Source organism: Dendroctonus ponderosae, unplaced genomic scaffold, assembly GCF_020466585.1.
Source record: "Dendroctonus ponderosae isolate FM_Combo_2020 unplaced genomic scaffold, Dpon_F_20191213v2 Dpon_F_20191213_5, whole genome shotgun sequence".
NCBI classification, from domain to species: domain Eukaryota; kingdom Metazoa; phylum Arthropoda; class Insecta; order Coleoptera; family Curculionidae; genus Dendroctonus; species Dendroctonus ponderosae.
The window spans coordinates 11,072,051-11,088,479 of record NW_026018715.1 but is presented as its reverse complement, the minus strand read 5'-3'; the positions used below and the strand labels follow the sequence as shown (position 1 = coordinate 11,088,479).

The following is a 16,429-nucleotide window of genomic DNA, read 5'->3' as shown; positions in this document are numbered from 1 at the left end:
GTTGCCGGAAACACCGAAATTAAATTAGCTAATTTATGAACTGTTCTAATGATCATTCGGATTTGTAGCGATGAAACCAAATTACATATTCCGATTCGAACTCTCGGCCCCAAATCTACATGGAAAATTTGATGAAACCACAATGCGAAACAAGAAGTTATAACAAAGCACAGCTTGAAAGCAGGCACCAACCGCATGGGATTTCGCCTATTATGTGCTGGTTTTACGATTCATTTAGGTGATATAGCGGCCTGAACAGCCAATTGCGTGTAATACACTGATCAAATAATTTATTTTGCTTTGCTCCGGCAAATCAATGAAGGAACAGCGCCATTCTAACTCAGTTAAACGAAAATGACAGTGATAATATTTGAAATTCAGATTGCTTAAATTTAAATTGAGTTCGAATGTAGAGCAGGAATCTCATTTTGCTCTAATAGGATGCCATACCCAAATTCGGCCATTATTTTAACGAGTTGTTTCCACAATGTTTCCACTCATAACAATAGACGAATGGATGTGAAGACTTCTCGCATTAATGGAAATCGCAATTTACCATTTGCATACGGCGGCTTTTGAATGGCCCAAAATTCCACTGCTTTTCATGTTACTTAATTAAAAAGCAAAAAGCAAGCAAAACACTTTTTAGGACCTTGTTTTTAGAACTCTGCAATCACTGCCACTAATCCACTTGCTGTTTTATTTGATTACAACTCCAATGGAAAATCAATTCAGTGATATTCATGTGGATTTTGTTAAAAGTGTCATTTGCTGGCTGTTGCAACCAAATGGCCCAATTTGACTCTAATGCCAAAGCAATGGAAATGTCGATTAAAAAAACGGGCAAAACAAAAGCCAAACCCGACTACGCCACATTTTTGAGTAGGTTAATGCGGTGGAATTTAGTGAATTAATCGAAAAGCTTAAATCCACTGTTTTGCAATAATGCCCGGGATTAGGCTGCTAAATTTATTGTTGGATTTGTGGGGCCAATTTAATGTTTGGATAAAATTCGTATTCCGACACCGATCACGAAATAATGTAAATTTTGTTATTCGAGTTCGTTTCGTTATATTTCCGCTAATAGATAATTATTATTGTTTCGCCGGATCAATTAATCTGACTTTGGGGGCAGCGTTTAAACAACCAACGCTTCCCATGCAAACCTCAAATGTTTCCCGAAAAATCCACAAACCGATGCAGTAGGCGATTGGTTTTCTTGTTCGACGCTAAATTAACCGTGATTTATATCAGCAGTGGCCGAATTTGATTGTTGAATATAAGGACGTCATTAAATCAGCCCACATTTTCTTGTATTTTTCGTGTTTTGTTCGACTTGCGGATACGTTCACAATTTCGGCCAGTTACCAAAGTGAAAAAAAGCACGAGGTTGCAAGACTCAACCTTGCCGAAGGCAATCTGAATCGCAGCCGGTTTACTGACTGCGCTTGTATAGCAAAAAGCGATTTTCCTGAAATCGCAGCCGCCGTCAAAATTAGTCAAAAATCTAATTAAACAACTTCCTATTATCCGCAATTTCTTGTAATAATTTACCCGGCGCTAGTTTCTTGGGAGCATCAGCAGCCCAAACCATATATTGTTTTAGTAAATTACTTTTCGCGTTTCGCCCTATTCAACTTGCACATTAAAGAGTGTTTCGTAATATAGAGCCGCCTCTAGCGAATCACTTTAGTGTTAGCGACGAGCTTTCAACATCTTTCAAGTAATTATTTTCGGTCTCCATATACTTTGGTTGTTCCATTAAAGACGACACGGTTAATGTACAGAGTGCATTGTTTGCGACATCAGAAGCAACTTTTTACGCATATACTAAAATCATCAAAATAAAGTTGACTGGCGTTAAAAACTTTGGGCGCAATTTTTTCTAACAGCGATTTCAGTTTTTTGGGAACGCTTTAAAATCAATCATTTAATTGACATCAAATTTTGCACCTTTATACGATAAAATATGGCTAGCATCAGTGGCGCGCTAGCTGAGGGAAGCTTCTGGTTTTTTGCTCCTACCGCCAACTCCGCTTAATATTTTCAATTTCTTCAAAGACTTGTGGGTTCTCTGATGATTGCCAAGACAAAAAGTGCTCTTGTAAAATTTTCATTCGGGCCTTCAGTTCTGAGAAATTTGAAATTAAATTACTTTCGGATCCCATCCGCTCGCATTACAATTTCAAACTATAAAATTAAGCAGTCTTGAACTTATCAATAAAAATCAGTCATTTTTTTGAAATTAGGCAAACCTTCTATAAGCTTTTCTCCCTGCTCTTTCATCATTTTTTTATTTGGAAAATCATGTTAATAGCCATGAAACAAAACGGACAAAACTCTTATTTTCATCAGTTTGCTGCTTTAAATGCTGACTTTTCGTGAGAAATATGAAAGGCAAAAACATTCGGGCAGCCCCCAATAACAAAAAATAAGCATTTTTTTAACCAAGCAAAAGTTTACAGGATGATTAAAGTGTAAATATCTGGAAAACGGATTGTACGAGAAAAATTCACCCGGTATGCTTTTTTCAGTAGAAAAGTTGGCAGAATCAAAATTGATAATAAAAAATCCATACAGTGCGGCACAAAAAAATGGTCTTATAGTACCGCCTAAGTACCGCGTACAACAACTATTCAGTAATCTTTGAATTTCTTATGCGACATATTCTTCACACTGAATTTTGTGCCAAAAGTTACTGATTTTCAAGATCTACTAGAAAAACACATGACATGAGCAAAAATTGCTCGTTTTTACTGCCAGAACTTTTTATTTGATACCTGGAATCAACAGATATTTTTGAAGTTGATTCAGTTTTTTGAAATTTTTGTGCTCCTTGTACAGTCCTGTATAATTAAAATTATTTCTGTTTTTTGCCAATTAACAATTTTAGACATTAATTAATTTTATACAGTATCAAAATTTAAATAATTTTTTTCTAATATTAGGAGAATGCCGAGAAGAATTTTTTCTTTTCACTCATTCCATAATTAGACAACGCTTGACAATTATATTTATATAGAAGATTATAGCAAATTTGCAGTTAATGCCTGAAATAGTGATGCAGAAATAGTATTTTTTTCGCAAAAACTATGAAAACTGCAAGATTTTACGAAGAGCACAAAAATGTGCAGAAATTATAAGTGCATGCAACTCAAAAAACAGAGTTGGTTCCAGCCAAAAAGTGAAAAGTTTTTCTACCAAGACACTCAAGAATTCACCACTTGTCCAAAGCGGATGAACTCGGTTCATCAAATATGTCTTAATGTCAAAATATTCTTTAATATGTATTTTGTTATTGTCGGCATAATTCAAAAAACATGCTTTTTGAAGAACTTTGTCCATTAATAGCAGATGAGCGGAACATTTTTTCCTCATRAAATTTAGCAGTTTTRTCTATAAAAWAATTAAAATGAAAACCATAAACTACCAAAACTTCCAGCTCCTGATGGCKGRATTCAATACATTTTTCTGTTGGTTSAAGTACTAATGTTTTCTTGATATTTTCGTGCTTTGTGTAAATTATTGTAACATTCATACTTTTACGTAAAAAAAMCATAATGGAAGAGTTGACTCTTGCTCTTCGTGCTCAGWCTTGGTTTAGGCACAAATTTAAGAGGGAGCASAACAGGGAGAGATTTGCAGAGCTACTGGAAAACCTTATCAAACACATGGAAWAAGCCAGATATTTTTTYCTTAAAAAAAAGTTAGGTCAAATGGTGTTCTTTTGAGCCAAAACATGCTGCAGTGYTTGTTTGACCATGTGCTTACGGGACACTCTGTATACTTCAAACTTACGGGACCATAGAAAAAATTGCCSAGATCTTAATTCAGCGYTTGAGAAATTATGGYTATTYAAATYCTCCAWTCYGYAAAGTTTGTSAMGTGAAAASWCTTTGAAAATAACCAATAMAAWKRATCAGTTTTGCYCATCTTTYACRAAAAACAAATCTGTCACGCTTTTTATTTCTGTTATTATCTATTTTTTGATATAAATAATTCAAAATTAAATCTTAGTATTTTTKTTCCAGGACTSTGTTATGGAGTGTTTGAGTTMACGAAAAAAACATGTTAGTTCGTTACCRTTWAAAATTGCTTAAAATAGGTGAACATTTTCGGAMCTAAAAAGTCTGAACTGTTTTCAATAKAGGTAGTTAAAACAATAGTAGTAAGGAAGCTTTTTTTCAGTTTKTRAGCAAAGTTTAATCCATTTTTTCGCRATATTTCCGACAGATATGGATTGATTTGATATTTACAAAAACACYCAAATCTTTGGGCAAAAGCAAAAAATAGCACAGGTATTCAAAAAAAAGCACAGCGCACACTTTCACTAKGATYCCYAACACTATRGAYTATGGATTYCATAACATTTTCAAAWTTGSTTTGCACACTATTTACATTTGCCATYTTTTATCCTCAGMTTTTGGCTTCAGTCGCTTCAACCTCAATTCCWTCACCTTCAAAMTAWAAGAAAAYAAAACTTACTATCCAAMGAAGRATTYATTGAAAATTCMAAAKACTCAAAACAAATCGATTAAAAATCCCAAACAGGAAAATGGCTTCAGTCTTGACTATCACTGTGAATGATCGAAAATCCAATCAGTTTCATAAAAACTTTACGATATGCCTCGTTCCAGTTCGAACGATGGCCGAATGCTGGTACACTCGAAAACGTAAAACTGCATAAATTCCCTGATATCCCGAAGACGATCCGAACCGTAAGTATTCGAGGAGGGTTTTACTGGTTTTACATACCGAGAATTTGGATAATATAATGTGGAAATAATTCCCGGTTTATAGCCCTGGTCAGCGGTGCTTTATACTAATCCAGCATGCATATTTTACTTTTGGAGCAAAGATAGGGTAATTTAGCAAGACATATGCTGGGGGTGTTATCGAAGATTAGGGCTCATAAGTTATGGCTAACGGCTTTATTCCGTCTCTATTATAAAGGATTGTTTCCCATCTCTAAAGAATCCCCAATAAATGCTATGCAAAATACTTTTCCGGGCATCAAAGACCCACTAACAACTTTTTTCTCTAATAGAGAAAAACAGTACATCCACTGCGTCCCGTTGAAGGGATTACGGAGCACATATGGGCTCCATTGCTGTGTTTACTAACACTGCTTTGCACTTTGTACGAACAATAATTCCACGGTTTGGATAGTACGTCTCTTTGAAAGGCTGCTTGAGTTGAGCAATGTTATCGCTTGAATAAAGAGGCAGGTTAGACGAAACAGACTAATGGAAGCGGAAGAAAAACGGCCTGGATAAATCAAGACGATGCCGGAATTCTTCAGGGAGCAAAAAGTTGTTTTGTGTGTTTCATAGAGTTTGCAAATTATAAATAGAGTTTGAAGAATCGATAACAGCAATGTTTTTGCAAAGGCGCCCTCGAGGAGCAATTTAAAACTCTGGAGGGCGATGGATCGAGCAAAAGCAAAATAGAGATGTTGCATCGAATGCCTGGCAGCTTCAGCAAAGTGCCATAATTAAGACTGGGACGCAAATAATTCCGAAGCTCTGATCATCAAGTTGAGAGTCTGTTATCGACCTTTTGTTCTCCTTATTAATGGCTTCTTGATGAATTTTCGACACCAAATAAATTTTCCTCAGACTTCTGAAACAGACCATCGCTAGCATTTGAAACCATGGATGGAGAGCATTTTATTTCTTTGGAAATTGTGTTATTTTTTTCTCGTTAGAGCGTCAGTAGGTGGTATCGTTTATGTTCAGCCATCAGTGAACAAAATTACACAAATTGGATACGGAATTGAGAAAATTTCTCATGTCTTCTTTAGACACGCACATAGGGGAGCACGTTTATTAACTTAGTTAAGAATTTATAGACTGCGGGAGTTGCATGAAATTGATACGGAAATTGGCTTCATCATTTAGAGCCGACTAACGCGCAATTATTTCATATTTGCTTTGCGTTAGTTTTTCGAATGTATTAATAAAACTGGTAAAGCACGGATCGATCCAGTTTGCCAATTAGTCCTAATGAACAACATAAATATAGAAGAGTGGACATTTCGCCTTTCTCGCGTCCGGGCTCCTAATTTCCTCATTTAGCCCTACTGAGGATCATTATCACAACTCGGCAAGCAGCACACTAGACGAGAAAATAGGCTTTCCAAACTTCTCCACCACATTGTCAGTCGAGAGATATAAAGGTGTAATTAGACAGTTGATTGCTTTCGGAATTGAAAGGGACCCATTGTCTGATTGGTCCCATACAGATCCAATTATTATTAATGGCTGGCGAGGTTTTATCGGGACACATAGAGCATGGGGTAACCAAGACACACATTTTATTGGTTACAATCGAAACATCTCAATCAAAAATAGTAATCGATAGCTATTTTATGTGAGAAATTGCGCCGGCTCTTGATTTTTCCGATAGCGCTAAAACTTTGCGCATTTGGCCTCAAATAAGGAGGAAACATATTTTTTGGTAACGGAATTATCGACAAGTACTGAATGCAAATTTCACCTCTCTGCTTGAGTTAGACTGCGAGTTGCTATTGTTACTCGTGTATACAAGTCAGAGCATTGTGGCTTACAAATCTGAAAGCTTGTATCAAATAAAAAAAGAACTCCTAAATATTTTACAAGGTTTTTTTGAAAGGATAGAAGGCCTGGTTACATTGTGGATAAGTTTCAGATTTCCACCTACATCAAGACTAGATCTTATGCGAAGTTTTTGAATGTTTCTTATGTAACAGCAGCTTTTTAAAAATCAGTTTTTTGCTGCATTTCACCAACATTTTCTTTATATATAGCTTCATAATAAAGCTACACTCTGAGAAATTTTCAATAGTCAAATTACGTTCAACTTCAAGTTACAATTTCGTTTATAAGATGTGTTCCAGAAATCAAGAAAACACCTATAAGTTGACGAGCTTCTCTAAATTACTGGTAAACGATAAATCTGAGAAACTTCTGTCTGTCGACGACTCAGGGTTTTAGTTATTTTAAGAAAGAAACTCAATTTCTTACTTCCCTGAATTGAGGGCTGCTAATTTTTTTCAACAGTATGTTCGAATTTCTTAACCGCTTCTAATTTAAGAGTATCTAAAAAATTTACCAGCGGTTGCATTTAACTCAAACTTTATCTGGGGACTACTTGATCACTTAGTTACGCTGCGTAAAAATTTCAAATCTGAACTTAGGCCGCACTTGAAGATGCTAATTTTTTTCCAAGAGCATCCTAGATTTTTAAATGCATTTCTAACAGCCGCAAACTTAAAACTATAAAATCAACTTTCGAATCGATTTAACCGAAACTCCATCTGTGCAAAGTCGAGTGCTTTAGTTACACTGTGTAAAACAAAAACTCAATTTGAAGTTGTGCATTTTTTTGCCGCGAGTTTAGGCGATTTTTTATGGTTCTATTTATAGCCACTATTTTGGTATTGATATAGTCAACCTTTAGCTAGATCTAATGCAAATTTTAATTGTGGAAAAACTGATAATGTGGTAACACAATGTAAAAATGTCAAAGCCGCACTTATTCTGAACTTAAAGCTACAACAATTTACGAAAATTTTTCTGTTTTTTTTTTTGGAAGCCACTAATTCACGAGTACCTAAAATCTGAATCGTTGCGTAGATCTAATCCGAACTTTATTGCGGAATAGCTTGATGATCAAGTTACATTATGGACAAATTGCGAAGCTCTACTTACCCTGAACGTGAACACGCGATTTTTTTTCAGAGAGAATGCTAAATTTTTATTTCGTTTCTGCCATAGGCCAGCTTTAAGATTGCCTATAAAATCAACCGGTGTTTGGATCTTGCCCAAAGTTTATCTGTCGAGAACTCTATGATTTGCTTACGCTGTGGAAAGATTTTGGGGCCTCCAGTTAATTTCATGTAAAAATTGCAATTTTTGTCCCGAGAATATGCTAGATTTTTAATTGCTTGCCTTCCAGCCACTAAGTTAAAATTGTCTACAAAATCAGCCAATGCTTGGATCTTACCGAAACATTATCTGCAGACATTCCCATGATTTTCCTACACTGTGAGAAAATTTCAGAGCTTCACTTGGTTTCAGCTTAAAGTTGAGAATTTTTCTTCAGAAAGTAAGTTACGTTTTTATTTGCCTGCCTGACAGCCACTAAATTATCACCAAAAAATCAACCAGTGCTTCAATCAAAACTAACGAATTTCTGTGGAAAGTCCAATGCTTTCGTTATACTTACTGCGTAAAAATTGCCAAGCTAAACTTGCCCTTAACTTGGGAGAATTTTTTTTTGCAGAGAGTCTGCAGTATTGTCTATAGTTTTCCTCAGCTCAACTTTAAGAGCCTGTATAACAACAACCCGCACACGCATTTGACTAAAATTTTATGTGTTTAGAGTGTTATGATCTACTTAAACAGTATGAAATTTTGAGGCCTCTATTGGATTTCAATTAAAATTGGCGCACTTTTTGGCTGAGGGTTTACAAGATTTTTATTGTTTTTTTGACAGTCACTAATTCGAACGTACCTAGAAAAGCAACCTTTGCATGCATTGAACCCAAAGCATTCTCTTTCGAGAGCTTAATGGTCTAGTCATATTTTAAAGGATTCTTAAATCCATTTTCGCTGGTAATTGAGCGCTGGGAATTTTATTTTGGAACACAGGCAATATCACTTCTTCTTTCTCTAGCCTGCTTAAATCGTTGCGTTTTCAAATTAATCCAGTCATCGAATTTTTCAGTTTAACTATTTAATGAAAAATGCAAGTTGGCAAATTATTAATTTATCGCCAACCCAAATAGTCTTAAAAATGAATCATTATAGCTATTAATTATTTCAACTTATTTTACGTTCCATTACCGCAAAGCATCTAAATACTGCCAATTAAAAGTAGTGTACTTTGCCGGTGTGTTATATTTTTGCAAATCTTGGATTTCCAAAAACAATTTCTCATTTAAAATAAACGTAACACTAAACTGCACAAAATTCAGCAATTATTTTCGCTTTAAACAGTCGAGTGAAAAGTTTTTCGATTCTCCAATTTCACCGCAAAAGTTTTCGTATCTTAAAATTAATGAATTGCCGCCGGCATTATTATTTCTAATTTCCTTTATTAATTTATCAAAATTATTGTGGAACTTTACCCGTTTTACACAGTTGCTCGACTAACTGAATTATGGTTTTGGGGAATAACAGGGAAACTATGGCAGCGATATGGGCGTGATATTTTAACTGAATTATACTGTAATTAAATTAATTATAGATATTTTTAGATACAATCTCCAGAAGGAAACATTTTTTAAATTTGTCTAATGTTGTTTTATGTGTGTGGTTTATTCTCGAATCCTTTTACACCATTATTATGAAAAGCTCAAGTCCTAACCGACTCCGTTTTATACTAAATGACAAAACTTTTCCTCGGAGTTTCTCATTTTGAACGCAATCCGCAAATTACTTCACATCCTAAAACATGGCTGCGAATAGTGCTTAAAATACATAAGCACGTACGGATTTACGCTGCCTGTTCTAGACAGAGCTAAGTTTCATCAGAGTCGTAGGGAAAATGTAAGGCAAACCAAATAATAAAAATAAAAGACCCGACTTTGAGTGAACAGCACCGGAAGGGGAATCATTTGAGCTTTGAAAGCTTTTTGCAGGAACATGTTGTAAGGGTGCTGTTTTTATCAGGGATTAATTTTGGCACGTTTTAGACTGTGCGATTTTTTTATTAAGCCGCCACTGCTCTAGAGCTATTATCAACTGAAGTTCCTAAACTCCCAACTGCATCGGGACTTTCTCGACTATTCACTTCGCATGCCAATTGGAATAAACAGCGAACAATGGACGGAAATCTTAACTAGGCAGGTGCTAAACGAGGTGGATTAAAAATATTCTGCTGTCCCAAGACGAAAAACCTGCTAAAATCTTGTTTTAAGTCAATTAAAACTACTTTACATTGCTATTCCCCTATAGCGAATGTAGGCAACAGAAAACCATAATTGCTAAACTCATAAAGGTTCATATTTCCAGGCTTTCAGATTAGGAACGTTTTGTTTTCTGTTTTCATTTTGTGCGGAAAATAAAGATATCCAGTTGCGGCTTTTAGGCGCATGTATTGATGCTTTTACAGGATGTTTGTTTGCCAAGTTTTGAATATCTTAAGACGCACCATCGGGGGTTTTTAGGGCAAAGACACTCAGAGGGATTTAAAAACTTTGTGAGCAAAAACAGGAGATTTTGTGCAAATTAGATATGTAAAAATTTACATTTTGTTTGACACTTTTCATTAAAACAGGTTAACAGCAGGAATTTAATCAAATAAAAGAACAGTCTAGGAATCGATTTACGAATTTCCGAAAGACTTAATTGAAAAATTCATTTCAAATGCAACAATGGCTTTAGCGGAAAATCTCGAATTTCCCCGATCAATCTGAAATAAGCAACATCGAGGTCGCATAAACTGATATCCAGGAAAATGGAAAAGCGATATACCATCATCTTTTGAGGGATATTTCTTATTGGATGCATTTGATGGGGATTTGCGGTAGTAGCTCCAATTAGATGCATCAGCGGAGGTAAGCCCTTAGGGAGCCGCATAATAAGATTGCAACTTATCTTACCTATATCTTGGTTTCATTTGCATTGAAAATCTTGAACGTCGGGCTGCTTTTATGCTTGAGATAGCAGTGAAAAAACGCTTAATTTAATCGGAAAAGGGCCCATGTAACCAACCATTTGGGTGAACAACCCGAATTTTTAGACTTGAACTTTAATTTGTCATGGTGGTGGCTGGAATCAAAGAATCATCGAGAACCTACTGGTTCCTCCGAACATTAACCGCGACTAATTGGCCATCAACTTTGGCTGCTACATTTGAATCTACCATCTAAACTTGGCCTGGTTTTATGCATGTGCATAATGGGACTAAACAATAGCCGTTATTTTCTATTTCCTAATGCAAGTGGCTTGATTTATATTCAAGTTATTTCGGAATATGTCAAGCATTGTATGGGGATAACGATCTCACTTAAATGCTTAAATGTTTCTGGTTTGGGCAATCACTTAGTTGAGCAATTACTCCGAAAAATTCGATGAAAAGATTGCTGCTGACGCTGACAGTTTGGTTGGATGGATGCAGCAAATACTTGCGGGTGATGCATATTTAAAACGCAGCCCTCATTCGCCTTCCCCTTATGAGTATTTAACGTAGACACCGTGAACACATAAACCACCCTGATTAATTGCGGCCAAATACACGTCGGTTCATCTATTATTAAAACCCTTGGGCTCTAAACACTTGTATGTGTATTTAATTGCCTTATGCTCTACTAAACCATCCGGGCATTAACGAAATTATGCCACAATAGTAAGAAGTTATTAGTTTGTTTGATTACATCTCTTTGGGTTTATCCATTTCCCTATAGTTGATTGCTCATTGTTTTTGTGATTGGCGTTATAAGTTGAATTAAGTACACATTTGTGAAATGTTTATCCGTCCGGCGTTCGATGGCCAAGGTCCAAGTCTTTCAAGACCATCGAATGTATGTGGTGTTTTTTAGTATAAATACCCAGATTTTCCATGGGTTTACTATCAGTCACAGTCAGTTAGTCTTCAGACTCGCAACACAGACCTAAAAGCAACAAAATGTTCAAATTGGTGGTGTTGTTCGCTCTCTTTGCCTTCGCGGCAGCCAAGCCCAGCCAATACCATGTGGCTCCCATCGTGGCTAACACCTACGTTTCGCCCGCAGCAGTCAGCAGCACCTACAGGGAAGACATCATCAGCAAGCCTGCCGCCATCACCTACGCTGCCGCCCCTGTTGTGCACAAGACCGTTGTAGCTGAGCCCGTTGTTGTAGCCGCCCCTGTGGTAGCTAAGACTTACGTCGCCCCAGCTGCAGTCAGCAGCACCTACAGGGAGGACATCATCAGCAAACCCTCCGTTGTCTCCTACGCCGCTCCTTTGGTGCATGCCGCCCCTGTAGCTTACGCTGCTAAGGCCATCGCCGCCCCAGTCGCCTACGCCGCCCCAGCAGCGGTGAGCTCCAGCTACAGAAGCGACTTGATCAGCAGCCCAGTGGTAGCCAAGACCATCGTCGCCCCTGCTGCTTACGCTTATGCCGCCCCTGCTGCCTACGCATACGCCGCCCCATCTGTCCACGCCTGGTAGAGAGAGAACTGACCMATTTTGCAGACTGTGTAAATAAATAATTTATTAAAAAATAAATTGGAATTTTCGGTATCAAATTTTTGYTTTGTTTGATKTCAAGCATCTAAAGAGGGCGTTTGCCGCTCTGGTTGGAAAACTGCGGAAGTTTCGGGCAGCACCACTCTGAAGATGCAAACCAMTCGAGCTTGYGAAACGTCAGAAAGTCATTCTATTYCACGATGGTATAAACGCCTGAAAACTCAGCAGTTTTAAGTGGTTTTGGGTTAAGCGACAGATAATTTTTTTAAATTATTTGAACGTTGAAGTGTTTCGATTTTATCTTCCAACCAATTTGTTTTTATCTTTTTTAAATACAATTTTCTTCTCTGAAGTAGATGTAGGGAGATCGTTAAACTCTTACTACATTGTTTAAAAGTGAGTTCAAAACTTTCTATTTGCTTCTTCTACCAAAGTAATATTCGAATTAATCAATAAAAAGAACACAATACAGTATTGGAAATATCGCCGCAGGAGATTTTTAGATGTTACTCACAGGGAAAATGGGTCCAAATTGATAATACGTTCTCCTTTACAGTTTGTCTACTTTTCTGGCGCTCCAAATTAAGTTTTGAGGAGCGATCCGGCTTGAAGGACCACAAAATGTAGTGGGATTGTTAAATTCCCGCCACATCTATTTCCAGTAAATTTGAAAGTTTCTGTTTTGTGCTTTATTCTTACCGTTGTAGCAATAGCCAAACAATTCAACTTTTTGTGTTCTTTTTTTGTTTTTTTTGTGACGGAAGGGAAAAATTATTTTTGTATCGACAGCAACAGGAATAATAGAAAAATCCAAGTCAAAGCCAATACAGAAACCAGGGTTTGAATAGTAGCTCATATTTGTTTTATGTACGATAGTGGCTTAGTTTATCACATAACTGGCTCTTTTCGGTCTTTACTTCAGTGCTAGTTACTAGCGCGAATGAAGAGTAAAACACAACTGTAAATGAAACGGAAAAGCTGTTGCAAATTCTTTGGCTAAGATGAGCAAAAATTAAGCACCTCTCGTGTAAAAGCCCAAAATGCAATCACAATTACGTATCGAGGAAACAAACAGAAAGTGGCAGCAAGAAATTGAGCGCAAAAGAGTAGAATTGGCAGTAGATACAAAAACTTTTTCCAAACTGATCGAAATAGATAAAGTACAAACACATATGAAAAACAAACTACTTTCGCACACATGCTCTTAGTGAGAATGGTAGTTTTACGATTATATGCACAAAATAAAAACAGGACTTAGAATAAAATGATAAATGCTTATAGGGTGAAGTTTAGCCTGAAACGCGAAAGAACTGCGAAGATTTGCTAACGTAAAAACATCAAGGAAAAAATTATAAAAAGCGGGAATACAGGGAATATAGATGGGAACTGGAAAAAGGCGTAGAAAAGTAAAGGCGACCTCCCACCTGATGATGCAACTAGTACCTAAGCCAGAATAGCATTTCCAGAGCAAACAAAGCAAAAAACGGCTTAAAAAACGCTGTTTTTAAAACAGATTTCAAGATTATTCTTTTGAAGCAGAACCATGTTTTTTTCATCCAGTGCTCATCTTTCAAATGTAATTTTTTTTTTATTTAAGTATTTTACTGTTAACAGTTGAATTTTTGATTTCTAAAATGCGTTCTTCAACAGATCCCGTAACAAAAGTCCGGAAGCTTCGGATGCAAGTGAAGTCTTGAATCTACGGTTTTCTTCGCTCTATCAGATGGAGCTGAAATTTTTTTGTTGAATTTTTGTTGTTTGTTTTGAAGTTTGAAGATTCAGTTGGTTTGGCTTGAATCTGCATTTAATACTTCTTTCCAAAGTTGAATTTGCTTCATTTGTTGCAAACTGGCACTTAACCAACGTACGATGAAATGAGCCAATTGCAAAGCAAATGTCAACTGCTTCAGAAAGGAAAATTAAACGAAAACGAGTTATTTGTTCAATTAGCACAAAACCGTTTAAAATTGTGACGTTTTTCGGACTTGTAGGCCCTGTTTTCATTGGGATTCCAACTTTCCATTACTTTTTTCTTCGGTTCAAATGCATTACCCAAAATAACGATTTGGTCAAAATTAGTGCCTCATTGCATCGAAGTAAACGAATATTTTCAACAGTTGGGGATTCTTGAAATTTATAATAAATGAAGAAAGAAAAGTTTCGACAGAAGAATCAGCATCATTTTGACCACCGAGACCCACTTCTTGTGCAGAAGAATCTGGTTTGCTATCAACTTTGGCAGAATCAGAATCTTTAAAAAATTCTACAGCAAAGTTTCTAAAAAAAATTATCTCTGTTATTAGATTCTATATTGTCATTGAGATTTTTAAATATTTTTTTCCGTGGATTTCCGTCATCTTGTTCCTCCAGATCCACGGATGGAGCTTCTGTTCAGTTCAGAAATCCACATCTAAAGAAAGTTTATCCAAAAAGCGCAATATTTATCTGAGGCTGTTGTAGTTATGCCCTTAATTCCATTTAACCTATTTTTTGACTAGCGTCCATATTTCTGCCAACAATTCAAATTTAATTTTTTTTCTCAAGATTAATTAGTTCTAAAAACTCGCATAAAATGATGGGGCATTATATTTTTCATCGATCGTCAAATGCTAAGCGGAAAAATGCTGTTTTTAAAGATGATCTCTAAGATCGCGCAAATCCGCCTGAAGAACTGATGCAAATTTTAAAGAATTTGGAAAGAAACCTGAAGAATGGAATGTTTCGTCTTTTGGTATTGGGCGGCATCAATCAAGTTGTGGCTTTTAAAATAATAAAAGTAACTGTTTTTAGACATAGAGAGCTAAAAATGGACTTCAGATAAAAGAAAATATTTAAGTTGATCCTTCTCTAAGCTGACAAAGCAACTTTGAAAAGCAACCTTTTGTAAAAAATTACTACACGAAATCATCAAACACTTAGATACAAACCATTTTATGAATCAAACCAATAACGTAAATTGATAGCTTTTGACTTCAGTTATTAACACTTTTATTGGTACAAACGAACTGAATGTTAATTATTGCTTTGAAACGCTTTGTCCCCGTTTGGGATCATGAAAGCATTCTTGTGCTTGGTATCCAGTTAATTACAAGGGCCCCTCTTAATAAGATGCCTCGACGAGAAAGGGCAAATCTGTGAAACTAATCAAAATTCTGAATTAACGGACATAATTAAAAATTTTAGGGCCGCGAAACGAGCAGTGATTTTTCTTTGCCCGTTCCAGGTAAAAATTCCTGAGCAGAGCTTTGTCCTTGTAAGCGCAGAGGTGGAGGAATATCAAGAATTTTCCTCTACAATCGCCTATCCAGTGCTATTATAAAAAAGTCCCTAGTAAATGCAAATAGGTTATTGGGACTTGAGACGGAGATAAGAACTCGCATTAACGGTTTTGCATATATTAATCGTCATCAGATCATCTTGTTGATTAAAGCGAAATTCTGATTGTTTGTTTGAGTTAAACGCATTCTGGCAAAGTTGAAACTGTTGAGCTTCCCGATGGTTTTAGAATGCTAAAGCGGTTTTCTCCAGAGTCATGGGAAGACATTATTTTTGTCGCGCCCCTGACACGCTAGTCCTTTCAAAACTTTCCTAATTTTTCTTTGGCACTTTTCCCAAGTTTATTAATCTCCCTGGAAAGAAAGCATCTGGACGGGAATTTTTTACTTTATATATTGCCATCCTGGGTACTCCATCAATTTATTTTAACTTTTATTATTGTTGGACGTCATATCTTGGGCTGCTACAGAGATTTCCGAAAAGTGTCTTCTGTGCCGCAAACTTTTTGCAAACATTACCATTCGCCAGTACGAGCGAACATAATTTGTCAACTTTTACCAAATCGAACGCAATAATAAGTTGGCTTGCTTTTAATTTAGACACAATAATTATGGGCGAAAGAAGGTTGCCTGATCGAATTCAATGCGAACTAGTGCAATCGTATTAGTGCGTTATTTTCAGTTTTCAACAAATGGAATTTTTAATTTAGCCTTGCCTGATGTGACGTGACTGGCCAACTAAAAGGCGTATGTTTGGTCAAGATAATTGCGAAATTATTTGCATTGACACCGTTTCAATTTAGTAATTTGGTTTATTTTTGATCAGTTTGTTAATTGATGAAACAGGACACATTTGCGAATATCGACAAGTGTCTTAAAATCTGAAGAACAAAAAAGATAAATAGGAGAAACCAAACGTATGCGCGAGGCAAACTGATTAAGTATTTTATATATATTATATACAGGGTTATTCACGCTATACGGCACGGAAGTTTGCG

General features: G+C 36.3%; 1 protein-coding gene across 1 annotated transcript; it reads left to right on the top strand.

The window, feature by feature from the left end:
- The first annotated feature begins 11,533 nt into the window (after positions 1-11,533).
- On the top strand, positions 11,534-12,215 carry LOC109546609 (cuticle protein 38). The gene has a single exon (XM_048666621.1). The coding sequence runs from the start codon at positions 11,614-11,616 to the stop codon at positions 12,136-12,138; it is 525 nt and encodes a 174-aa protein (XP_048522578.1). The 5' UTR covers positions 11,534-11,613; the 3' UTR covers positions 12,139-12,215.
- The last annotated feature ends 4,214 nt before the right edge of the window (positions 12,216-16,429 follow it).